General features: G+C 44.4%; 1 protein-coding gene across 6 annotated transcripts in view; it reads right to left on the bottom strand.

Moving 5' to 3' along the window:
• The window catches only part of LOC122556864 (histone-lysine N-methyltransferase, H3 lysine-36 specific-like), a 300867-nt gene extending 296708 nt beyond the window's left edge, over positions 1–4159 (bottom strand). For 4 of the 6 annotated variants that reach the window (XR_015759842.1, XR_015759841.1, XR_015759843.1 and 1 more), the window contains exon 1: positions 3600–3824. Coding sequence is in view for 1 of the 6 variants with exons in the window: in XM_087995529.1 (XP_087851655.1) it covers positions 3600–3642 (43 nt within the window). In the remaining 5 variants the exon portion in view is untranslated. Of the gene's footprint in view, positions 1–3470; positions 3825–4139 lie in introns of those variants that run through there. The other 2 variants (XM_087995531.1, XM_087995530.1) reach the window with 2 other exon arrangements.
• Positions 4160–27577: the final 23418 nt, after the last annotated feature.

The raw sequence follows: 27577 nt of genomic DNA, 5'->3' as shown, positions 1-27577 counted from the left end.
TCCCTTTTCTAATAAAAAAGGGCTAACATGCCATGGGTTTCTAACTGCTTACTATGTAGGAACACGTTACCAAAGCAGATGACTCCAGAAGAATGCCACCATACACATCTTCCCCTCACTCTCCCGTCTGCATTCTTCAGGGATCATTCCCTCCTGGACACCACAGGCAATTCCACAACTAACAACATCATCATCGCCCTTCTTCACAGCACCTTCCCACGAAAACATAGAAGGTGCAGCACCTGCCCCTTCACCTCCTCCCTACTCACCATCCAAAATGGCCTAAACAATTTTGCCAGATGAAACAGGATTTCACCCCAACCTCATCCAATGTAGCCAACTCTTTCCTGGAGAAACCAAACAGACTGATGACTGCTTTACGGAAGACCTCCGGTCTGTGTCCAAGCAGGATCCCAACCTTCTTGTAGCCAGTCATTTTAACTCAGCATCCTGCTTGCATGCCCACGTCTGTCTTAGAATCTAACCCTACACCAAAAGGGTCAACTCCTCCACCTCCTGATGCTGCCCAGCTTGCTGTGTTCTTCCAGCCTCCTGCTTGTCTACTTTGGGTTCAAGCATCTACAGTTTTCTTTCGTCTCCAAGAAGTATGCCCTCAGCATGTTGCCACGTTCCAGTGAATCACCGCACAAGCTGGAGGAACAACACCTCTTCAGATTAGGCACTTTACAGCCCTCTGGATTTAATACTGTATAAGAGTTCAACATCTTAAAATTGTGAACCATTTCTTCCAGCTTGTTATTATATCCTCCCCTACCCTCCCCCATCAAAGTTACTGTCCTTTCAAGTCTGGTAGGAGATGCAGCATTGTTCTGTCATTCTCACATTCCCATCACTTAATCTGAACTATCAACGCCTTTTCTCCACTAGTACTCTATACAGTACCCACTTCCACCTCACACCCCCGCCCAAACTATAGCATAAATACTGTCCCCGCCACCCTTCAGCAATTCTGAAGAGTCATCTAGACTTGAAACGTTAGTTTGCTCCTTCTCCATGGATGCTGTCTGACCTGCTGTGATCACCAGCATTCTAGTTTTCAGTATTATGATCGCATGTTGATTTTGAGACAGACAGACAAGGGCTGCCAGGTACCTCTCAAGGTCAACATTTCCCAGTCTCAGCCATTTCAACATTCTGCTTTACAATTTTTCTTTCAAAAAGAGTAGATAGCTCCACTTCCCCACGTTTGTGATCTCACTGCCCACCTAGCTTACCTATCTAATCCCTTTGCCGCCTGTGTCTTCCTCAGTTCAATTTTCAACTTCATTTTACATGATCAACCCAATTTTACACATTAAGCACTCTTGCTTAAAGGATCCACAACTACATTTACTGATCTGTTCTTTAGACATAAAAAATGAATACTGTAGCTTTGGAACAAATATGGAGCCAAAGCAGATTGAGAGAGTCAAACTGCATATCAGGAACAGCATACAGAGAATTTACTCCTACGTCTATTATTCAAATATCTTGGATTGATGTTATGTAAATCAAACAAGTGCAACTCAGTTATCTTTGGACAACAGTACTTCTATGGTATATAAATATTCTAAGTTACCTCAGCTGGATTAAAACCAAAACAGCACCTCAAAACATTCATTCCCTCCACCATTGAAAAACCATAGTACAGTTTAGGCATTATGTACTATGACCATGCACTGGAGCAACTCACCTAGGCTCCATTTACAGCATGTTCCAAAACTCTGGACTGTTACAAAAAAGGGGAAGGGCAGATGTATGGGGGAAGTATTAACTGCATGTTCCCTTCCAAGTCACTCCATTTAGATATGGAATTTTGTTGGTTTTCTTTCACTATTTCAGAATTTAAAAACTTACAACTCCTTTCCTAACAGCTCTGCAGATGTACCTACACCAGGTAAACTGCAGCAGCTAAAGCAAGCAAACATCATTCACATTCCATGCAAGAAAATACAGCACTGTTCTTTCTTTTAAAAGACCTAGCTTTTTAAAAACTGTTTTTGTCAATACTAAAGAAAGTAGTGAGATATAGTTTCAGTCACTGTTCTGTATTTTATCATTATTCATTCATGAACCCTTGATGAAGGGATCTTCATCCAAAATGCTTAAATTTTTGCTTCCAACCAGGGTCAATAGCAGTTGCATGCTGCAAGTCTGACCATTACTCTTCTACTACCTTTAGGGGCAGAATATAGTGCCTCTTAGTATTAACTGATCTGTTAGAGTCCAGAGACTGAACCTCAGCATTTTGTTGCCTGTAGAGTTCAGTTTATCACTTGATATCACCAGGGAAATTGCAGATAACTGTACTGTAAATAAAGTTAACTTTTATAAAATACAGACCCATACCATATTGTTTAATTCCAGATAACATATGGAAGACTCAACATCCTCATGTCAATCAGACCACATAATTCAAGCCCAAAAGAGGCACAATTTGCTTACTTCAAAACTTTTTTTTTTTAAAAAAGGAGGGTGACCAATTATATAATTGGTTTAACATTACCCTAGGGGAGCATTTATGAAACAAAAATCACAAGACAGCAGAATTACATCCAAAAGACTTTTCTCATTAAAACAGTTTATATAGTCACACCTTTTAGAAGGATTTCTAATGATATCAATGGTGGGTTTATATCGATAGGTGACCAGGGTGGGGAGGGAGAAATCAACTCTCATACAAAATTGAGAAATGAATTGATAGACTATAGACCACTAAATGAATCGAAATATTCCAAGTCAGAATTGATATAACATGGTACATTGACACATATGGCAGAATAAGCAGATGGAAAAATGCCCAATTAGCAAAGAACTAATCAGATGAAAATACTGCATCCTCATTGTACAATATATAGCACAATTTTATTTAAAGAAATGCTTGACTGCATTTTACTGCTCACAAAATTCTAAATTTAATCAAAACTAGTGTCACATGCATTTCAATTTTGCTCACCTCCCCCTTAGCCTAACTGCAAGAAACTCTGAGCAAGTGGTGGGGTGAGAACTGTGGGAATGAAGAAGGGGAACAAGTGATGGAGATCCTAAAATAGATATTCTCCCGCTGAAATATTCAGTAATAATTTGTATCTAAATTCACCCACTTTAAGCAGGCTGTCCAAAGGTATGTTGCACCTTTAAATGTGAAATGATGGAATTATCACGTCTAAAAAACAAAACTTTAAATAACTGTTGCATGCATTAATCTGACCTGTCAGATAAACTTCAGCATTACTCAAAATATTCCCGCACTGTAACTACATTATAAATCATGACCTATCTTGCTCCTCCTCCTGAATAATCTTTTAGAAATTCAAATATCTCGATCTTGAGTCCCACAGGACCTAAAATGACAAGAGCGTCTTACCTGCCCATTCATTAGACAAGCTTCAGATTTCTCTGATTTGAAACTCGATTTACAAATAGTGCAGTGTTAACCCTCCTGACGTCAGTCTTGGGCTCCAACTCACCTTAACCTTTTTTTCCTCTCGATTGACTTCGGGTCCCGTTCTCCTTCCTTTTGCAATGACAGTTCATTTATATTAACGACATTTTATCATGCATTATTTAAAGATCCTACAATCCTTAACCATCCTCACCAAAAAGCAAACGATAATCACGAGTTGGATTAAGCTCTTGCATGAAAAGTTCCTATTGCAACATGGCTGCCCTTCATCCTCAGCTATCCTGGCACATTTGCACTCCTATCAATAGAAGGCGGGTGAGAACGCGGTTGGGGAGGCTGGAACAAAAAAAAGACAGACACAAAACGTGACCACGTCTTTGTGTTTTTTTTTGCTCCAAACCTCAAATGCGGTTCAATACCCCACCCCTCCCCAAATATCTCAGTACCCCTGCATTTCCATGCTGCTCCACAACACTATTGGTTGCCTGTCCTAGGCCTAAGCTGGTGGGCAGAACCTCCTCCTTCCTCCCTAACCAACCCCCTCCCCCTTCAAACGCCAGATTTTAAAAAAACGCTATTTTGCCAAAAGTACTTTTTTGAAAAATATAAAGAAAAATGGTAGCCACTAGTTCAGTATTGACCGTGCGGTTCTTTTCATTTGATAGCCCTCCTATCTATCTATCTACCTCTCTCGCTCTCTCCCCGTGTGCTCTGGCTCTCTCTGTGCACTTACCGACTTGTCTTGTTGTTGGTGACAGCCCCAGCGGCTCTCAGCCAATCCGCGTTCGCTCCGTTCCCCTCCGCCACCCCCAAGTGGCCAGCAGCAGGCGCGAGCCGCCGCCGTGAGCTACCCCCCCTCCCCCCAACAATCCTCCCGAGCTCGAGCCGCCGTCGCCCAACGGTCAGTAGGTTCTCAGCGCCACCACTGCACCTAGAGCACCCCAGCATACACACACACGGCTGTCTGTGCATTGGAAATAAATCATGTCAAAATTGAAATTTACCCCTTCTACCACCACCACCATCATCACCACCCCTGCTCCACTTACTTGCTTGCTTTACCCCCTCAATTCCGCGCCACTCTGCGTCACTTCCGCCATCTTAGTTTTCACCCAAGACCCTGATGACTTTCTCTAAATAATTTTCCTACAATGGCGTGAGCCAAAGACGATCGTGTTATATGTGTTCTCCCCACCCCCCCACCGACATGATTGATATCCTGGGCCGTCGTGTTGCACGATGGAGGGTGCACCCTTTCACCATGGGGGGGGGGGGTTGATTGCCATTGTAGGTTCTGACATGTCTGTGCCTCCATTTTCCTCCCGTCATCATATTTAATAACGTGCATGTCACTTATTTGACTTCCATTGGCCGCACACCTTTTGAAAGCCTAATGTCTGCCAGTTCCTTTTTGCAGGAGGCTCGAGCAACTCTGCCTCTTCGTTTGTAGCAATACCAAAACCGTGCAAAAGGAGAGGCAGTGCAAATGGCACCCTGAGGGACTGAGCCATTTTATTTTGGCTTGATCACTGTTCCTTTAAACTCAAAAGCAATCCGGCCACAATGACACGTTAAAGTGCCGACCGAGGCGTCAGGTCGTCTCCAGAGTTTGGAAATAATGTTACATTATGTGACAATTGAGTGTCCACGGGTTAGATTACGAGATGTGAAATAACAAATATTAGATAGGATGTAGGGAGTCTCCTTTGACTCTGGGGTTTGTTCGAGGGTTAGGTTTTTGAGAGGCTGCTAGGCGGCTCGGGGTTTAGGAGTGCGGGGGGACTCTAAATCAAGAGTTCATGTCTGAACGAAACAAAATGGATGAGTGAAGCTATTCTTCCTGATTTACATATAGTCTATACTAGAACAAAATAGCTGCATTTGATGCACATATATTTCAGTGCTGAACCTTGATGGCCCGTCATTCCTCATTATTTATTTTATAGATATTTTATATTTCTGAAATTAGCGAGTTCTTTGGAAATAAGAAACCCATTTTCGTTTTTGAAGACTTGCAACTAATTAATAATCGTATCTTTTTTTAAGCGCGTTTGATATCATTTTGTCTCCTTTTGGCTGAAAAGAAAGCCCATCAAGAGGCAAATCCTCGCTGCGCAAAAAGCAGCGTTTTACATTTTAAAGATATGCTACGTAACATAAATGTATTTTCTTTTCCTTTCTCATGCAATCAGCCCATAATCTTTGAGCCTCGGTATAGTTTGGAGTATATTGCACTCGGCCAGGACCGGCAAGTTCAGTCGACTCGATCAAGTTAGATGCATTTTGTTTTCGTAAGATTGAACTTCTTTTTCGGCAGCAGACTTTTATTTTCAAGTTAGCTCCTTTGATGTTTTAAAAAAAAGTACGGAGGTTTAGAGTGCAGACCCTTGTGTGAAACACGAGTGTTATAACATAATAATACGCTAAACCACAAGATATATAATTTTATCCCGTCATAAATTGACTACAATTTAGTTGACAAAATGGACGAAGGGGAAATACCAATACGTCTGATGTATAAATTCAAGTCGTCAAATATCCCTGTTTGTAACCTTGGGTGGGGAACATCCACATATGATATGGTTATATTCCAACCTGTTCTCATTTCTGCAATTACATTTCAATAAGTTAATGTTAGCTTTTTTTGGTACAGGTGCTGCACGTGCCAAACAACAACACCACCTTGCATTTATATAGCCCCTTTTACAATAAAACGCCCCAAAGTGCTTCACGGGAACACTAATAATCCTTGACATCAAAACCAGGGAGAAAAAAAGGATGATGACAGCTCAAAAGACTGAAGACTGAACTAATGCCAATTTTTCTGCACAAATGGCACGTGTTGAATCTTCTCCCCAAGGAATTTCCTCAAGTTGGAAAAATTGTGTGTAAAATTGTGTAATACAAACCCCATTTTTGTCCTTTGCAAAATTATGTTAAACTGCAGATGTAAAACATCTACTAAAGGAGGGATGTCGACGTTTCGGGCATGAGCCCTTCTTCAGGAAGATTCCTGAAGAAGGGCTCATGCCCGAAACGTTGATTCTCCTGCTTCTTGGATGCTGCCTGATCTGCTGTGCTTTTCCAGCAACACATTTTCAGCTCTCATCTCCAGCATCTGCAGTCCTCACTTTCTCTTAAAGATGTGGAGAGCTGGTGATCTAATCTGAAGACCAAATAGCTGATTAAGTTATATGTCATCAATATTCATGTACCAACAATACTATATTTTCTTATGATGACAAATATTTCATTTCTTCCAACATCGTGCAAGTCAGTTAATGAGATGGTAGCCTATATTCCACAGACTAAGCGCAAAGACACTTACTGCAGAGGTAGAACACATGACTACAGGAAGTGAGCTAGTATACTAAGTGCAGTTGCATTTCTCCAAACATCAACCTTTTCATTAAGAAACAAAAACATTGTATGCATTATTATTTGCACTTACAAGTTATACATGTTGTCCAATATTCATAGACACAAACAAAACTACATTTCATTAGTAAAACATTGTGTTAGCTGTAGTCAATTCCATTTTTATCTTTTTTTATTAATTCTATACTATTTATTAACATAAATGGCACACACAGTCTGATAAGTGTGGTTTCCTAATGGTACGAGTGCACGTTTCCATTGGCTGCTCAGTTGACATCTGCTTGTTCCCAGTGTGATGTTCTTTCTCTTGAGGATGTTACTTTGGTACTGCTGTTGCTATGGTAACATGTTGCTGATCTATGTCCATTGCTGAGGAATGGTATATATCTCGTATTGATGGTCGTCCTGTACTCTGTGCAGGTGGTGAATTCACATCTTCTTGATCAGCTGCCTGCAATGGAGGGACAGCTCTCTAGTTAGGTCTAGTTTCGACAATATACCTAGTCATTAACATTCACCATATTCAATCAAGGTGTCAACTGTTCGACACATTTCCCAAATTTCCATATGGGCTGACTCTTGTTGAAAGCATTGAATGTTTGCACTCTGATTTGTTCCACTCTGATCAGCTCTGGCAATGAGTTGGCTGTTTTATCAAAGTGAAATTTAGCATACTGTAGTTTCACCTCGATTTTGTCACTCGTCACTATTTCTGGGCTGTAATGACTGAAATGGGAGGAATGTGCTGCTAATCAAGCCCTACTACATGAATCACACTGTTAGTATCAATGTTTTGATTGAAAATTGTCAATTGTTTCCACTTTGGACTACTATCTAGAATAAAAGAGAAGTTTACCAGGCTTCTTTAATGAATTCAAAACAATCAGTTTATCATAAAACACAACTCACTCGGAAAAACAAGTGCCAAACCAGCTATCATTCAGAATTAGAATTACATGTCCTTTTAATCCCAACTCAAATATACTTACATAACACAAAAAACAGCAAAACTTTGCAGAGATGATGGTTTAAAGGGTCAAATTATAAAACACCCTCTTGGCCTATGGTTTTTAAACCAAAGAAAAAAAAGATGAATCCTCATAGTCCACCAGGATTCTCATTGTGAAAATTGATTGAACATCTTCCAAACAAGCTTCAAATCGATGGAAATCAAACTGGTTTTGGGGTAGAAGTCACTGTTAAGCTTCTTAGGGTTTACAAGATATGCAAAATAATGAGATGTGGAAACTTCTTCAGGTTCCTCAGTACTTCAAAGAGCGGGGGAGAGATGTGCAACCTACAGATTTGGAAGTTTTCTTCTTTGTGACTCCTTAGGTTTGTGAAACAGAAACCAAGTCCATAACAGGTTGCTAGACAACCATCAGCACATGGCCTCACAGTCTCTTTCATAGCCAGGCTTTCCAGCAATTAAGGACAATAAACTATCTCTCTTATCTCTGTGAAAACTTTGATTGGCTATTTTTCCACAGTCACTTGACTGTCTGTAATCTATAATCAACCTTTTTATTTGACTGGGCATTATGTAGAAATGAGGTATGGTGTTGAATTTCCCAATCCCTTATGGAATATTTGAATTCTTCACTTGTGAATTGTGGGCCTTTTTCATTAATCTCAGTGTTGGAAGTCTACAATCTCAATGATGGTCATTGACATCAGCTGGTTTAACTCCCAGAAATCAAAATACTAGTTAATGCTGGTAATGTAATCAATTCCTGAAGATGTCTACTCTAAGTTTCATCTGTCTAACATGTCATGAGTCATAAATGGCTCTTTAGCTTGCTTAGTTTGGCATTCATTACAAGTACTGTATGGCTGATGTGATTCTTCATCTCATTGTTCTTGCTTGGTCAGTAGAACACTTCTCTTGCCTTCCTCATACTAGACTCAGTTCCTTAATGATTTGTATGGATGCGCTTTAGCATCTCTCCTCTCAGCTCTTTTAGGATTTACATTCTCTTTCCTTTGTTCAAGATTCCACTTAGGCAATTACTTCATCTCTGTATGATTAATTCTCTCATAGCATCAGGTATTTCCTGATGTTTTCAGGTAATCCTTTCATCACTACTTTCTGCAGCGTTTAGAGAGTTGTACCTTCTTGTATAGTTTGTTTGATTTGAACACAATGCTTAACTTTCAGATTCAGGACCCCTTCTGAGTTGTTCCAAGACATGTCAAGCTGTTGCTTTTCATTGAATCTGGAAGATTTCCCACTCTGTCTTAGCACCCTCAATTTTCTTCATTGCGAATGATGGTCTCAGAAATTTGCATGTTTTCCTTGCTTGTAAAGCTGACACAAATACAGGAATATGCTTCGCAGACATTTTGGAGTAGATTGAAACGATTTGAGCAAGATACTTTGAAGTGGCTTATGGTCGGATTCCCAATGTGGTTTGTCCCATATATTGCTTAAAATGCTCACAAGTAAGGACAATTCTCAAGCACTGTTTCTCAACCTGAGCAGTGTTGTTTAATCTGTGATAATGCCTTCAATGCAAATATAACAGGTAACCTTGCAGCATAAGGGTTACTCCAAGTCTTGTCTCACTGCCATCTTACTGCAAGGTGACTTCATCACTGACATGATAATACATCACTAGTTTGATTCAAGTGAATGCTGCTTCTTGCTTTGTAAGAATACCACTGCGTGTCTTCAGCAGCGAGCTAACAGAGAGGTTCATTATCTGACGATACATTAAGCAAAAACTTTGTTAAATAGTATACAAATCCAATAAAATATTACACTGCTTTTATATCTGTTGATCATCTATCCTCTGGCCTTGGTCTTTCTGCTCGCTTTTCTGCAAATATTTCTTGCCTTTTCCCCAAAATATTGTTTGCATTTGGCCTAAACATCTTTCAGTATAATGCAAGGCCTCATCTGTTGTCCCATTTATATGCTATAGATATTGATCAACTCCCTCAGAGCTTCTGCACATGTCAATAGCTTTCTTGAAAGTTTCTCTTCTCTCAGCAGACATGCTCTCGTTCTACGTATCATAGCTACAACAATCCTACCCTGTGATCAGATTATCTTACATTTATCCAAATTCAGAACTCAGAAAGTTGTATCAGTGTGAGTACATTATGATCAATTGTTTCCCTCTGTCCTTGAGTGCTGATGTTGAACAAATACAATTCAAAAGTAATAATAATATATGGTTCAATGTGTGTCTGCAAAACCGGCAAAATCTCACCTATCTTTTATGCTCTTAGGCTGCAGTACAGTTTGTAGTATTTTTTCAATAACACTGATAGAAGAGTTTAACTCACACGCTCAGGTTTCTTTTTATTAACTGTGTTGCTGTTTTATAGTTTTGCTACTGAGTATGGAGTACTTCCAATCTGATATCTCCTTTTCATTTCCACAACAGAAGGGAGTGCAAAATACACAGTCATTTTGACTCACTCAGTAATTCGGAATTGCGAATTCTTTTATTAAAACATTTTTTTCTTGCTGTTTAATTCAGTAACTGTCTCTCTTACAGCTCGGAAAGTCCACATATTTTTCAGTTACTACTCTTTGACACCATGTTCCAAGTGACCTGTATCTTGTGCAGTCACATACTGATCTCCCACAGACTGCACATAAAGGTACTTACAGCAGAGGTAAAGGTCACATGACTACAACAGCCAGCCAGTGCATGAAGTACAATTGCATTTCTCCAATAAGCATAGTAACAATGTTACTGAACTAGTAATCCAAAGGCCTACACTAATGATTCAACTAATTAATAAATCTGAAATAAAATTTTAATCTATTTTGGGGGCGGCATGGTGTGGTTAGCACTGCTGCCTCACAGCGCCAGGGATCCGGGTTCGATTCCCGCCTTGGGCAACTGTCTGTGTGGAGTTTGCACATTCTCCCCGTGTCTGCGTGGGTTTCCTCCGGGTGCTCCGGTTTCCTCCCACAGTCCAAAGATGTGCAGGATAGGTGAATTGGCCATGCTAAATTGCCCATAGTGTTAGGTGCATTAGTCAGGAGTAAATATATGGGAATGGGTCTGGGTGGGTTACTCTTCGGAGGGTCGATGTGGACTTGTTGGGCTGAAGGGCCTGTTTCCACGCTGTAGGGAATCTAATCTAATCTAATCTTAATAATGATTTGAAATAACTTAATTGGGCTAAAATTCTGCTTCGGTGAGGTTCCTTGGGGATGGAAATTTGCCATCCTTATCCAGTCTGACCTGAACTCCAAATCCACAGCAATGAGATTAATTCTGAAACACTATCCAATATGGCATAGCAAACCAATCCATTTTATCAAAATTCAGCAAAAAAGACCTTTTAGGGTGAGTGTACCTGCACCACATGGATTGGAGGGGTTCAACAAGGTGATTCACTATTATTTTCTCAAGGGAATTTGGGTATGGGCAATATGCTGGCCTTGCCTATGAAACTATAAAATATAAATTGCATAGTTTTGTGTGCCTAAGTGCAGAACTCTGTTACATAGAGAATTCCAAATGTTTCACGGTGATTTGAGACTTGGGTGAATTTATAAAATGAAAACAAATTCTGAATATAAAGCATTACAGCCTACAAGACTTGCACAAGGAATTAAGGGCTACGGGGAGAATGCGGGTAAGTGGAGTTGAAATGCCCATCAGCCATGATTGAATGGCGGAGTGGACTCGATAAGCCGAATGGCCTTACTTCCGCTCCTATGTCTTATGGTCTTATGGTCTTAACTCCCCAGTCTCATATTTAACAACAACCTAATCCTGGTAGCTAGTCTCCCTGTGCAAACCTGGACTGCATATGTCAATGCTAAATCTGACATTAGGTTGAATCTTACATTATTTTGGCTAAGCAACAGTTTTATTGAGTTTCATGAGGGTGTCTGTGAATTTTCTTGATACAGTATATCCTGTCAAACTCACCTCAAGCTATGGATCCTGTTCCTAGAACAACCTACCACTGCCAAGATATCCCAATGGACCCGCATCCCTGACACTGGTGCCATCTTTAAAAAGGTCATTGTGCATCTGGACAAACAATATTAATCTGAAATTGCCCTATACGTTTCTTGATATTAGCTCTGGTCATGTCACCAGGGAAAATTGGTGGTCTGATGTGCTGGCAGGGATTTGGAAGTCCTGCTGAATGGGGTAATGCAAAGGTGGGATATCCACTACCTGTAGGGCTGGCAGTGGAGGCCATGAATTCGGACTACATCAGGCAGATCTGAGGTACTACCTGGCTGAGTGTAGTCTCAGCTCTCAAAGAATGCATAGTAAGTAGTAGGTCAGTGACATTGTCCACTCCACCAAAGTCTTCTCTTCAATACCTCACACTTACTCTATCTCTCTGCTGAGTGTCTTCTTACCATGAATCATGCTGTACCTCTCTAACTATTGCCTGCAACATCTTTCACTAGCTGTCATCCACTCCAACCCTCGATAGCACTAAACCTGCATGTTCCCTGCACTGCCTACTCATTTGCTTTGTACCGCGCTCTAGCTGCACAAAAGCTAATAGCTGTGCCTCCCACTTTAATATTTGCCTTTCTCTCATTCCAGGAGGAAAAAAGTCAACAATAGCACAGAAAGAGTTCATCATTTGACTTCTCATTTTCTTATGTGGAGAGGGTCCCAACTCTGGCTGCCCCATGTAGCTGACTGTCTATAACTGGTATCGGAGGCTGCCCTAACTGTGCAGGGATCCACTGACTGAAGGCTATCTCTGTATTCTAACAAGCCTGGACATGCAGCCTGGTCCATCCATGATCTGGGAATGTATCCCTGAGTGCAAAGTATCCTTGCTGCAGCGTTACAGTGTTAGTTGGTGTTGCCCACAAGTGCAGTGTTGAAGTGTAGAAATGTACTATAAGGGGATTGGAAATGCACCGTGATGGTTCTTAGGGACTGGCACATGTCAGATGCCAATGTCCATGAATGTTGGGGTGCATATGACCAGTGATCATAGAACATGCCCTGAGATGTTTGTGCCCACTTTCCAATATGCAGTTCTTTCAGAGCAAGTAATGAGCAAAATCCAGCAGGTGCTTGCTCTCATTTACTTGTGAAGTTTTTCCACCATCGAGTGTGTTTGGCGAGCTTAATAAGATGGGATGCTGAATATCAATGAGATGATTTGGACTGTTAAAAAGGCATGTAACAAGCAAAAATTCCCCTTTTCCACCAGCCATCTGATGGTGGAAAGTGCAGCAGTCCCATGCAGCCGTAGTTTGAGTCACATCACCAGGTGCTAGACCATGTGTGGCTTTTGTGGCCTGGAGAAAACTGTTCCACATTTACATTGAGTGTTCCTATTTGCAGCCCTTCCTTAGTTTTTTGAAGGGGCTGTTCCTTAAGTTTTGGTTGCACTTCAGTCCCATGCTCATGAGTTACTGATATCCAGTGCAGTGAGGGATGGACCAGTCTAAGGGCCTTCTTTGGGTCTGCTCCTTGGCCTGGCCAAGGTGCGGCTCATTATTCCTGTCTTCCCCTCTTTCATGGTTACGTCTACGTTTGGGTGTTCCTTGAGAGGGAGTACGTGGTGCTCACTGGCACAATGGCAGCCTTTGAAGTCCGGTGGGCACTGCAGGGGCTGGAGTGCATTGTCAGCCCAGATGATGTCATTTTGATTTTGTAAGTTTCTGTTTAGTTCTGTAAGTTCCTGTTTAATGTTTATGTTTGTGTTTGTTTTCAAAATGGTGCCCCTATGGGCGTTACTTCATCTTATTTATTTTTGGACTCCATGTAAGAATCGAGGGAGATTTATTCTGTATCTTGGACCCTTATTAGATTAGATTAGATTACATTAGATTACATTACAGTGTGGAAACAGGCCCTTCGGCCCAACAAGTCCACACCGACCCGCCGAAGCGAAGCCCACCCATACCCCTATATTTACCCCTTACCTAACACTACGGGCAATTTAGCATGGCCAATTCACCTGACCTGCACATCTTTTGGACTGTGGAAGGAAACCAGAGCACCCGGAGGAAACCCACGCAGACACGGGGAGAACGTGCAAACTCCACACAGTCAGCCGCCTGAGGCGGGAATTGAACCCGGGTCTCAGGCGCTGTGAGGCAGCAGTGCTAACCACTGTGCCACCGTGCCGCCCACTGTGCCACCGTGCCACTGTCCCTGCCTTGGGAGTGTTTGGTAGGCAAGTGTTGAGAAGACTTTGTATACAGTTTTTTAAAAAGTAGAACAGGCAAAAATCACTGTCAATTGAAGAGAGAATCTCATCACATCACTATTGAGAAGCATAAAAGATGACGTGTATTGCTCCCAAAGTTGAAATGAGCCTTCCTGCAATTGTCATCTGATTCTGTCACACACCCACAGTATAATGCACGTCATTCAAACCCCGATAAGATTCTACCAATAATTCCAAATTAGAATGCTGAAGTGTTTGGAGGAGGACTATTATTCTTGTTCTATTAGGTGGCAAATATGGCAGGTTTGGATTGTGTCATCAAAGGAGTCATGGTATATGCCCTGAGATGTTTGGTGTCCCAGGTGTCCAAAAGGAGATCCTTTGGAGCAAGTGACGAGCTGAAGTAGGCATATTGGTTCAAGTCCCATTATGACAGCTGATAGTATTTAAATTCAAATACTAAAATCTGGGATTGAATGCTTGCCTCAGTAAATGGTGACCATGATTGACTGTAGTGAAAACCCACCTGGTTCCTAATGTCCTTTAGGAAAGAAAAAAAGGGGGTCTCCTGGAGACTACTAATACTTGGAAATAAATGTATTAGTTTCACTGGAGTTCCACTTTGAGATGCATGTAACCTTTCCCTGTGGGGATTGGGGCTCAGATCTCTCATGGATAATATAAAATTGCAGGTAGTATCAGAATGGTAATCACCAATCTATCCAGATGGACATGGAAGTACCACATGATCCTCTAGGACGTGGTAGTAGGGAAAAGAAAGATTGCATTTGGGGCTGATCCTGAGAGAATTTCATGTATAAAAAGAATCAAACATACATAAAATTAGTTGGACTAGTATTCATCATTTGCAGATTTTATTGGTTTTTACTTCTGAGCTGGCCTACATGTGATTCCAGTTCCACAGAAATTTGGTTGGCTTTTAACTGTGCCTAACCATTTAGTTCAACACCAGTTAGCGATGGGTATATGAACAGGAAGGGTTTGAAGGGATATGGGCTGGGTGCTGGCAGGTGGGACTAGATTGGGTTGGGATATCTGGTTGGCATGGACGGTTTGGACTGAAGGGTCTGTTTCTATGCTGTATATCTCTATGACTCTATGACTCTAAATATTGGCCTAACCAGTAATGCCTACATTACATATAATGAATACTAAAGTGGCACATAGCTCCAGCAAGAATAATTGAATAGCCATATAGAGCTGAAGCCCAGATTATTTGTACAGCATCTGCACAATACCACCATCAACGTCTACCCTAGAAACCTTGAAGCAATTGTTATATGCCCACTACCACTACATTTGAGATCTTTTAAACTTAACCTTGATATCATCTTAATATGCATGTCTCAACACCTTTTCAGCTCAGAGATTTACTTCCATCCAGACCCATCACACCTGAAAATGAATTGCCCCATCACTGCCATAGTGGCAACTAGAAGGGCAGTAGACATTGCTAAACTGCAATGACAAAATACAGCTGACTGCCTTCAAAGGAGCCGAATGGGAAACAATAGAAACACAGGAAAAATTATATGAATCTATGATGGAGTAATCCATTTGGCCTCCCAAGCTGCTCCACCACTCCAAAAAATCAGTCTGATCTGATTACGTCACTCATCCTTAAAAATGTTCACTTATCCTGCCTCCAAAGCTCTCTGGGAAAGAAAACCTCACAGAACAACAACCCTCTGAGGAAAGAAAATCCCTTCATCTCCATTTTAAATTGGAGACCACTTATTTTTAAGCTGTGTACCCTAGGTCTAATCTAAGAAGGCAAATGTGGCCTTGTTTGAAGCAAATTATCTGGGTCAAACAAGAACAGAAATTGCTGGAGAAACTCAGCAAGTCTGGCAGCATCTGTGAAGAAAAAAAATAATGTTTCAAGTTCAGTGAGCCTTCTTCAGGATTGCAAAACCCAAGTTCTGAAGTGTCACTGGACTTGAAACATTACCTCTGTTTTCACTCCACAGATGCTACTAGAGTTACTGAGTTTCTTCAAAACTTCTGCTTATGTTTGCTTCAGATGTCCAGCATCTGTAGTTCTTTATTATGTCAAATTACCTAAGTGTTTAGTTGGTTCTGTATTTCTAAGATCCCTGCATAAACCAAATCATCCGCCGACATTTCCGCCACCTCCAAACAGATCCCACCACCAGGGATATATTTCCCTCCCCACCCCTTTCCGCCTTCCGCAAAGACCGTTCCCTCCGTGACTACCTGGTCAGGTCCACGCCCTCCTACAACCCACCCTCCCACCCTGGCACTTTCCCCTGCCACCGCAGGAACTGTAAAACTTGTGCCCACACCTCCTCCCTCACCCCTGTCCAAGGCCCTAAAGGAGCCTTCCACATCCATCAAAGTTTTACTTGCACATCCACTAATATCATTTATTGTATCCGTTGCTCCCGATGCGGTCTCCTCTACACTGGGGAGACTGGGCGCCTCCTAGCAGAGCGCTTTAGGGAACATCTCCGGGACACCCGCACCAATCAACCACACCGCCCCGTGGCTCAACATTTCAAATCCCCCTCCCACTCTGCCGAGGACATGGAGGTCCTGGGCCTCCTTCACCGCCGCTACCTCACCACCAGACGCCTGGAGGAAGAATGCCTCATCTTCCGCCTCAGAACACTTCAACCCCAGGGCATCAATGTGGACTTCAACAGTTTCTTCATTTCCCCTTCCCCCACCTCACCCTAGTTCTAAACTTCCAGCTCAGCACTGTCCCCATGACTTGTCCAGACTTGTCCTACCTGCCTATCTCCTTTTCCACCTATCCACTCCACCCTCTCCTCCCTGACCTATCACCTTCATCCCCTCCCCCACTCCCCACCCCCACCCTCCTTTAGTTATCTCTCCACGCTCCAGGCTCACTGCCTTTATTCCTGATGAAGGGCTTTTGCCCGAAACGTCGATTTCGAAGCTCCTTGGATGCTGCCTGAACTGCTGTGCTCTTCCAGCATCACTAATCCTTAAAGTTGGCGAGTCTACTACTGTTGCAGGCAGTGCATTCCATGTCCCTACTACTCTCTGAGTAAAGAAGCCACCTCTGACATCTGTCCTGTATCTATCACCCCTCAATTTAAAACGATGTCCCCTTGTGCTAGCCATCATCATCTGAGGACAAAGGCTCTCACTGTCCACCCTATGTAACCCTCTGATTATCTTATATGTCTCAATCAAGTCACCTCTCAACCTTCTTCTCTCTAACGAAAACCGCCTCCAGTCCCGCAGACTTTCCTCATAAGCCCTTCCCTCCATACCAGGCAACATCCCAGTAAATCTCCTCTGACTCTTTCCAAAACTTCCACATCCTTCTTATAATGAGGTGACCAGAACTATACGCAATACTCCAAGTGGGGCCGCACCAGAGTTTGTACAGCTGCAACATGACCTAGTGGCTCCAAAACTCAATCCTTCTAACAATAAAAGCTAACACACTGTACACCTTCTTAACACCTTCTTATTAACCTGGGTGGCAACTTTCAGGGATCTAAGTACATGGACACCAAGATCTCTATGCTCATCTACACTACCAAGATTCTTACTGTCAGCCCAGTACTCTGCATTCCTGTTACTCCTTCCAAAGTGAATCACCTCACACTTTTCCGCATTAAACTCCATATGCCACCTCTCAGCCCACTTTGCACGTTATCTACGTCCCTCTGTAACCTGCAACATCCTTCAGCATTATGCACAACTCCACTGACCTGAGTGTCATCCACAAATTTACTAGTCCATCCTTCTATGCTCTCATCCATGTCATTTATAAAAATGACAAACAGCATTGGACCCAAAACAGATCCTTGCAGTACACCACTAGTAAGTGAACTCCAGGATGAATATTTCCCACCAACCACCAACCTCTGTCTTCTTTCAGCTAGCCAACTTCTGATCCAAACCACTAAATCACCCTCAATCCCATGCCTCTGTATTTTGTACAATAGCTTACCGTGGGGAGTTTTATCCAATGCCTTACTGAAATCCATATACACCACATCAACCGCTTTACCCTCATCTACTTGTTTGGTCACCTTCTCAAAGAACTCGATAACATTTGTGAGGGATGACCTACTCTTCTCAAAACCGTGTTGACTATCCCTAATCAACTTATTCCTTTCTAAATGATTATAAATTCTATCTCTTATAACCTTTTCCAACACTTTACCCACAACTGAAGTAAGGCTCATTGTTCTATAATTACCAGGGTTGTCTCTATTTGCCTTCTTGAACAAGGGGACAACATTTGCTATCGTCCAGTCTTCTGGCACTATTCCTATAGACAATGATGATATAAAGATCAAGGCCAAAGGGTCTCCGATCTCCTCCCAGAGAATCCTAGGATAAATCCCTTCCGGCCTAGGTGACTTATCTATTTTCACACTTTCCAGAATTGCTAACACCTCTTCCTTGTGAAACTCAATCCCGTCTAGTATGGTAGCCTATATCTCAGTATTCTCCTCAACCACATTGTCTTTTTCCAATGTGAATACTGACAAAAAAATTCATTCAGCGCTTCTCCTATTTCTTTGGACTCCCCGCACAACTTCCCACTACTGTCCTTGATTGGCCCTAATCTTTCTGTAGTCATTCTTTTGTTCCTGACATAACTATAGAAAGCTTCAGGGTTTTCCTTGATTCTATGTGCCAATGACTTCTCATGTCCCCTCCTGGCTCTTCTTAGTTCTGACTTTAGGTCTTTCCTGGCCAACTTGTAATCTCAAACACCCTAACTGAACCTTCACGTCTCATTCTAACATAAGCCTTCTTCCTCTTGACAAGAGATTCAACTTCTTCAGTAAACCTTACTCGACCACATCCTCCCTGCCTCACAGGTACACACTTATCAAGGACATGTAGTAGCTGTTCCTTGAATAAACTCCACATTTCAAATGTGCTCATCCCCTGCAGTTTCCTTCCCCATTCTATGTATCCTAAATCTTGCCTAATCGCATCATAACTGCCTTTCCCCCAGCTCTAACTCTTGCCCTGCAGTATATACCTATCCCTTTCCATCGCTAAAGTAAACATAACCAAATTGTGGTCACGATCACCTACGTCCAAATGTAACACCTGTCGCCGGGTTCATTACCCAGCACCAAATCCAATGTGGCCTCGTCCTTTGTTGGCCTGTCTACATGCTGTGTCAGGAAACCCTCCCGCACACATTGGACAAAAACTGACCCACCTGAAGTACTCAAACTATATTTAAACTTCTTACCTTCGGGTCAACGGTCCACTTTGGAGCAGCGAGAGGTGGGAGCTGGAAGGAGATGATATTGGTGCAAGGTGATTGTTGGGAAGGCCGGTAAGTATATTTAAACTTCTTACCTTCAGGCCAGCGAGGAAGGAGCGAGTAAAGGACTTCTGGGAAGTGTAAGTAGAACAGTTTATATTTGCGTGGTTGCGTTACTCAAGACGCTACTCGGGTAGTGTCTCCCACTCATTCTCCTCATCTCACCTAAAAAAAGGTTGTGGGAGCCAAATTGACAAGTTAAGGTAACTAGTTTATTTCCTAATCCTTTTTTTTTAGTAGTCACTTCGGGAGTTAGAATAGTGGGAATGGAGTTTAGGGCAATGGAATGTTCCTCCTGCAGAATGTGGGAAGTAAGGGTTACCACTAGTGTCCCTGCTCACTATATCTGTGGGAAGTGCACCCAACACCAGCTCCTCGAAAACCGCGTTAGGGAACTGGAGCTGGAGTTGGATGAACTTCGGATCATTCGGGAGGCAGATGGGGTTATTGACAGGACTTACAGAGAGATGGTCACTCCCCAGATAGAAGAAAAAGACAGATGGGTGACAGGGAACAGAAAGGGAACCGGCAGGCAGTGCAGGGATCCCCTGTGGCCATTCCCCTCAACAATAAGTATACCGTTTTGGATACTGTTGGGGGGGATGACTTACCAGAGGAAAGCAGTGGGGCACCTGCTGCTCAGAAGGGAAGGGGGAAGTTAGTAAGTTTGCAGATGACACCAAAATTGGAGGTGCAGTGTACAGCGAAGAAGGTTACCTCAGATTACAACAGGATCTGGACCAGATGGGCCAATGGCCTGAGAAGTGGCAGATGGAGTTTAATTCAGATAAATGCGAGGTGTTGCATTTTGGGAAAGCAAATCTTAGTAGGACTTATACACTTAATGGTAAGGTCCTAGAGAGTGTTGCTGAACAAAGAGACCTTGGAGTGCAGGTTCATAGCTCCTTGAAATTGGAGTCGCAGGTAGATAGGATAATGAAGAAGGCTTTTGCTATGCTTTCCTTTATTGGTCAGAGTATTGAGTACAGGAGTTGGGAGGTCATATTGCGGCTGTACAGGACATTAGTTAGGCCACTGTTGGAATACTGTGTGCAATTCTGGTCCCCTTCTATCGGAAAGATGTTGTGAAACTTGAAAGGGTTCAGAAAAGATTTACAAGGATGTTACCAGGGTTGGAGGATCTGAGCTACAGGGAGAGGCTGAACAGGCTGGAGCGTCAGAGGCTGAGGGGTGACCTTATAGAGGCTTACAAAATTATGAGGGGCATGGATAGGATAAATAGGCAAAGTCTTTTCCCTGGGGTCGGGGAGTCCAGAACTAGAGGGCATAGGTTTAGGGTGAGAGGGGAAAGATATAAGAGAAACCTAAGGTGCAGCGTTTTCATGCAGAGGGTGGTATGTGCATGGAATGAGCTGCCAGGGTATGTGATGGAGGCTGGTACAATTGCAACATTTAAGAGGCATTTGGATGGGTATATGAATAGGAAGGGTTTGGAGGGATATGGGCCGGGTGCTGGTAGGTGGGACTAGATTGGGTTGGGATATCTGGTCGGCATGGACGGGTTGGGCCGAAGGGTCTGTTTCCATGCTGTATATCTCTATGACTCTGTGAGCAGAGTAGTAGTCATTGGGGACTCAATAGTTAGGGGGACAGATAGGAGGTTCTGTGGGAATGAGAGAGATACATGGTTGGTGTGTTGCCTCCCGGGTGCCAGGGTCTGCGATGTCTCTGATCGTGTTTTTGGGATCCTTCGGGGGGAGGGAGAGTAGCCCCAAGTCGTGGTCCACATTGGCACCAACGTCATAGGTCGGAAGAGAGATGGGGACTTGAGGCAGAAATTCAGGGAGCTAGGATGGAAACTTAGAGCTAGGGCAAACAGAGTTGTTTTTCTATTAGATTAGATTACTTACAGTGTGAAAACAGGCCCTTTGGTCCAACAAGTCCACACCGACCCGCCAAAGCGCAACCCCATTCCCCTTTATTTTACCCTTCACCTAACACTACGGGCAATTTAGCATAGCCAATTCACCTAACCTGCACATTTTTGGACTGTGGGAGGAAACCGGAGCACCCGGAGGAAACCCACGCAGACACGGGGAGAATGTGCAAGCTCCACACAGTCAGTCGCCTGAGGCGGGAATTGAACCTGGGTCTCTGGCGCTGTAAGGCAACTGTGCTAACCACTGTGCCACCGTAAATTGTCCGTAGTGTTAGGTAAGGGTATGGGTGGGTTGCACTTCGGCGGGGCGGTGTGGACTTGTTGGGCCGAAGGGCCTGTTTCCACACTGTAAGTAATCTAATCTAATCTAATCTAAACCGTGCCACCCATTTTTCTCTGGTTTGCTGCTCGTGCCACGTGCTAGTGACGTGAGGAATAGGGAGAGAAAGGAGTTAAACATGTGGCTACAGGGATGGTGCAGGAGGGAGGGTTTCGGATTTTTGGATAATTGGAGCTCTTTCTGGGGTAGGTGGGACCTCTACAAGCAGGATGGTCTTCATCTAAACCAGAGGGGTACCAATATCCTGGGTGGGAAATTCGCTAAAGCTATTAAGGTGGATTTAATCTAATACAGCAGCGGGATGGGAACCAAAATTGTAGGACAGGGACAGAAGAGGATGAGAGTAGGGAGTTCCAAAATCAAGTATCTGACACTGGCAAGCAAAAACCTGGTTTGAGGTGTGTACTTCAATGCGAGGAGCATCCGAAATAAAGTGGGTGAACTGGCAGGGTGGGTTGGTACCTGGGACTTCGATGTTGTGGCCATTATGGAGACATGGATAGAGCAAGGACAGGAATGGCAGTTGCAGCTTCCGGGATTCAGATGTTTCAGTAAGAACAGAGAAGATGGTAAAAGAGGGGGAGGTGTGGCATTGTTGATTAGGGACAATATTACAGTTGTAGAAAGGATGTTTGGGGACTTGTTAACTGAGGTAGTATGGGCTGAGGTTAGAAGGAAAGGAGAAGTCACCATGCTGGGAGTGTTCTAAAGGCCTCCGAATAGTCCCAGAAATGTAGAGGAAAGGATAGCAAAGATGATTCTCGATAGGAGTGAGAGAGGCAGGGTAATTGTCATGGGGGACTTCAACTATCCAAATATTGACTGGGATCACTACAGTACGAGTACTATAGATGAGTCAGTTTTTGTCCAGTGTGTGCAGGAGGGCTTCCTGACACAGTATGAAGACAGGCCGACAAGGGGCGAAGCCACTTTAGCTTTAGTACTGGGTAACGAGCCTGGCCAGGTGTTAGATTTGGAAGTAGGTGAGCACTTTGGAGACAGCGACACAATTCTGTCAGGTTTACTTTAGTGATGGAAAGGGATAGGTGTACTCCACCGAGCAAGAGATACAGCTGGGGGAAGGGAAATTACGATGCAATTAGGAAAGATTTAGGAAGCGTAGAATGGGGAAAGAAACTGCAGGGGATGAGCACATTAAAAATGTGGAGCTTATTCATGGAAAAGCTCCTGTGTGTCCTAGATAAGTATGTACCTGTCAGGTAGGGAGGAAGATATAGAACGCGTGAGCCATGGTTTACTAAGGAAGTGGAATCCCTGGTCAAGAAGAAGAAGGCGGCTTATGTTAGGACAAAATGTGAAAACTCAGTTAGGGTGCTTGAGGGTTACAAGGAAGTCAGGAAAGACCTAAAAAGAGAGCTCAGAAGAGCCAGGAGGAGACATGAGAAGTTGTTGGTGGATAGGATCAGGGTTAACCCTAAGGCTATCCATAGGTATGTCAGAAATAAAAGAATTAAGAACTAGAGTTAAATTAGGGCCAGAGCTGGAAATGTGTTGCTGGAAAAGCGCAGCAGGTCAGGCAGCATCCAGGGAACAGGAGAATCAACGTTTCAGGCATAAGCCCTTCTTCAGGAATGAGGAAAGTTTGTCCAGCAGGCTAAGATAAAAGGTAGGGAGGAGGGACTTGGGGGAGGGGTGTCGGAAATGTGATAGGTGGAAAGAGGTCAAGGTGAGGGTGATAGGTCAGACTGGGGTGGGGGCGGAGAGGTCGGGAAGAAGATTGCAGGTTAGGAAGGCGGTGCTGAATTCGATGGATTTGACTGAGACAGGGTGGGGGGAGGGGAAATGAGGAAACTGGTGAAATCCGAGTTCATCCCTTGTGGTTGGAGGGTTCCTAGGCGGAAGATGAGGCGCTCTTCCTCCAATCGTCGTTTTGTTGTGGTCTGACGATGGAGGAGTCCAAAGACCTGCATATCCTTGGTGGAGTGGGAGGGGGAATTGAAATGTTGAGCCACAGGGTGGTTGGGTTGGTTGGTCCGGGTGTCCCAGAGGTGTTCTCTGAAACGCTCCGCAAGTAGCCGGCCTGTCTCCCCAATATAGAGGAGGCCAGCACGGGGTGTCCAGGTGGCTATGAAGAGGTCGAGGGCAGGTAGGAGGCCAGCACGGGGTGTCCAGGTGGACACCCCGTGCTGGCCTCCTACCTGTCCACCTGGACACCCCGTGCTGGCCTCCTAACTGCCCTCGACCTCTTCATAGCCAACTGCCGCCGCGATATTAACCGCCACCTGAACTCCCCCACCCCTCTCACCCACTCCAACCTCTCACCCTCAGAACGCGCAGCCCTCCACTCACTCCGTTGCAACCCCAACCTCACTATCAAACCAGCAGACAAGGGAGGCGCGGTAGTAGTTTGGCGCACCGACCTCTACACCGCTGAGGCCAAACGCCAGCTCGCAGATACCTCCTCCTACTGTCCCCTTGACCATGACCCCACTCCCCACCACCAAACCATCATCTCCCAGACCGTCCATAACCTCATCACCTTATGGGATCTCCCATCCACCGCCTCCAACCTCATAGTCCCACAACCCCGCACCTCCCGCTTCTACCTCCTGCCCAAAATCCACAAACCTGACTGCCCCGGCCGACCCATTGTCTCCGCCTGCTCCTGCCCCACCGAACTCATCTCCGCATACCTTGACACCATCCTGCCCCCTTAGTCCAAGAACTCCCCACCTACGTTCGGGACACCACCCATGCCCTCCACCTGCTCCATGATTTTCGCTTCCCCGGTCCCCAACGCCTTATTTTCACCATGGACATCCAGTCCCTGTACACCTCCATCCCCCATCACAAAGGACTCAAAGCCCTCCGCTTCTTTCTTTCCCGCCGTACCGACCAGTACCCTTCCACTGACACCCTCCTTCGACTGACTGAACTGGTCCTCACCCTGAACAACTTCTCTTTCCAATCCTCCCACTTCCTCCAAACGAAAGGAGTAGCCATGGGCACCCGCATGGGCCCCAGCTATGCCTGCTTCTTCGTAGGATATGTGGAACAGTCCATCTTCCGCAACTACACTGGCCCCAACCCCCACCTTTTCCTCCGCTACATCGATGACTGTATTGGCGCCGCCTCGTGCTCCCACGAGGAGGTTGAACAGTTCATCCACTTCACCAACACCTTCCACCCCGACCTCAAATTCACCTGGACAGTCTCAGATTCCTCCCTCCCCTTCCTCGACCTTTCTATTTCTATCTCAGGTGACCGATCAACACGGACATCTACTACAAACCGACCGACTCCCACAGCTACCTGGACTACACCTCCTCCCATCCTGCCCCCTGTAAAAACGCCATCCCATTCTCCCAATTCCTTCGACTCCGCCGCATCTGCTCCCAGGAGGACCAGTTCCAAAAACGCACAACCCAGATGGCCTCCTTCTTCAAGGACCGCAATTTCCCCCCCGACGTGGTCGACGATGCCCTCCACCGCATCTCTTCCACTTCCCGCTCCTCCGCCCTTGAGCCCCGCCCCTCCAACCGCCACCAGGACAGAACCCCACTGGTCCTCACCTACCACCCCACCAATCTCCATGTACAGCGCATCATCCGCCGTCATTTCCGCTACCTCCAAACGGACCCCACCACCAAGGATATATTTCCCTCCCCTCTCCTATCAGCATTCCGTAAAGACCACTCCCTCCGTGACTCCCTCGTCAGATCCACACCCCCCACCAACCCAACCTCCACTCCCGGCACCTTCCCCTGCAACCGCAGGAGGTGCAAGACTTGCGCCCACACCTCCCCCCTCACCTCCCTCCAAGGCCCCAAAGGAAACTTCCATATCCGCCACAGATTCACCTGCACCTCCACACACATCATCTATTGCATCCTCTGCACCCGATGTGGCCTCCTCTATATTGGGGAGACAGGCTGGCTACTTGCGGAGCGTTTCAGAGAACACCTCTGGGACACCCGGACCAACCAACCCAACCACCCTGTGGCTCAACATTTCAATTCCCCCTCCCACTCCACCAAAGATATGCAGGTCTTTGGACTCCTCCATCGTCAGACCACAACAAAACGACTGTTGGAGGAAGAACGCCTCATCTTCCGCCTAGGAACCCTCCAACCACAAGGGATGAACTCGGATTTCACCAGTTTCCTCATTTCCCCTCCCCCCACCCTGTCTCAGTCAAATCCATCGAATTCAGCACCGCCTTCCTAACCTGCAATCTTCTTCCCGACCTCTCCGCCCCCACCCCAGTCTGACCTATCACCCTCATCTTGACCTCTTTCCACCTATCACATTTCCGACGCCCCTCCCCCAAGTCCCTCCTCCCTACCTTTTATCTTAGCCTGCTGGACAAACTTTCCTCATTCCTGAAGAAGGGCTTATGCCTGAAACGTCGATTCTCCTGTTCCCTGGATGCTGCCTGACCTGCTGCGCTTTTCCAGCAACACATTTCCAGCTCTGATCTCCAGCATCTGCAGACCTCACTTTCTTCTTAAATTAGGGCCAATCAAGGATAATAATGGGAAGTTGCATGTGGAGTCAGAGGAGATAGGGGAAGCACTAAATAAATATTTTTTGACAGTGTTCACTATAGAAAATGAAAATGTTGGCGAGGAAGATACAGAAATACTTGCATCTAGACTAGAAGAGATTGAGATTCACAAGGAAGAGGTATTAGAAATACTACAGATTGTGAAAATAGACAAGTCCCCTGGACCGGATGGGATCTATCCTAGGATCCTCTGGGAAGCAAGGGAAGAGATTGCTGAGCCTTTGGCATTAATCTTCAAATCATCATTGTCTTCAGGAATAGTGCCTGAGGACTGGAGGATAGCAAATGTGGTTCCCTTGTTCAAAAAGGGTAGTAGAGACAACCCTGGTAATTACAGACCAGTGAGTCTCACTTTATTGTTGGTAAAGTGTTGGAAAAGATTATAAGAGATAGGATTTAAAACCATCTAGAAAAGAATAATCTGATCAGGGACAGTCAGCACTGTTTTGTGAAGGGTAGGTCGTGCCTAACGAATCTTATTGAGTTTTTTGACAAAGTGACCAAACAGGTAGATGAGAGTAAACTGGTTGATGTGGTGTATATGGATTTCAGCAAGGCATTTGATAAGGTTCCCCATAATAGGCTATGATACAAAATGCGGAGGAATGGGATTGTGGGAGACATAGCAGTTTGGATCAGTAATTGGCTTGCTGAAAGAAAACAGAGGGTTGTAGTTGATGGAACATGTTCATCTTGGTGTCCAGCTACTAGCAGCGTACTGCAAGGGTCGGTGTTGGGTCCACTGTTGTTCGTCATTTTTGTAAATGACCTGGATGAGGGTTTAGAAGGGTGGGTTAGTAAATTTGCAGATGACACTAAGGTTGGTGGAGTTGTGGATAGTGACGAAGGATGTTGTAGGTTGCAGAGAGACATAGATAGGATGCAAAGCTCGGCTGAGAGGTGGCAAATCGAGTTTAATGTGGACAAGTGTGAGGTGATACATTTTGGACAGAGTAATTGGAATGCAAAGTACTGGGCTAATGGTAAGATTCTTGGAAGTGCAGAATGAGCAGAGAGATCTCGGTGTCCATGTACACAGATCCTTGAAAATTGCCACCCAGATTGACAGGGTTGTTAAGAAGGCATACAGTGTTTTGGTCTTTATTAATAGAGGGATTGAGTTCCGGAACCAGGAGGTTATGCTGCAGCTGTACAAATCTCTAGTATGGCCACACTTGGAGTATTGTGTACAGTTCTGGTCACCGCATTATAAGAAGGATGTGGAAGCTTTGGAAAGGGTGCAGAGGAGATTTACTGCGATGTTGCTTGGTATGGAAGGAATGTCTTATGACGAAAGGCTGAGGGCCTTGAGGCTGTTCTCGTTAGAGAGAAGAAGGTTGAGAGGTGACTTAATAGAGACATACAAGATAATCAGAGGGTTAGATAGGGTGGACAGGGAGAGCCTTTTTCCAAGTATGGGGACGGCAAACACGAGGGGACACAACTTTAAAGTGAGGGGAGATAGGTATAAGACAGATGTCAGAGTAGTTTCTTTACTCAGAGAGTAGTACAGTTATGGAATGCTTTGTCTGCAACGGTAGTAGATTCGGCAAGTTTAAGTGCATTTAAGTCCTCAT

This window comes from Chiloscyllium plagiosum, unplaced genomic scaffold (genome assembly GCF_037043375.1).
Source record: "Chiloscyllium plagiosum isolate Xiang-an unplaced genomic scaffold, Cpla_swu_hap1 HiC_scaffold_16, whole genome shotgun sequence".
NCBI lineage: Eukaryota > Metazoa > Chordata > Chondrichthyes > Orectolobiformes > Hemiscylliidae > Chiloscyllium > Chiloscyllium plagiosum.
Note: the sequence above shows the minus strand (reverse complement) of the source record. Positions and strands in the feature narration are given on the sequence as shown.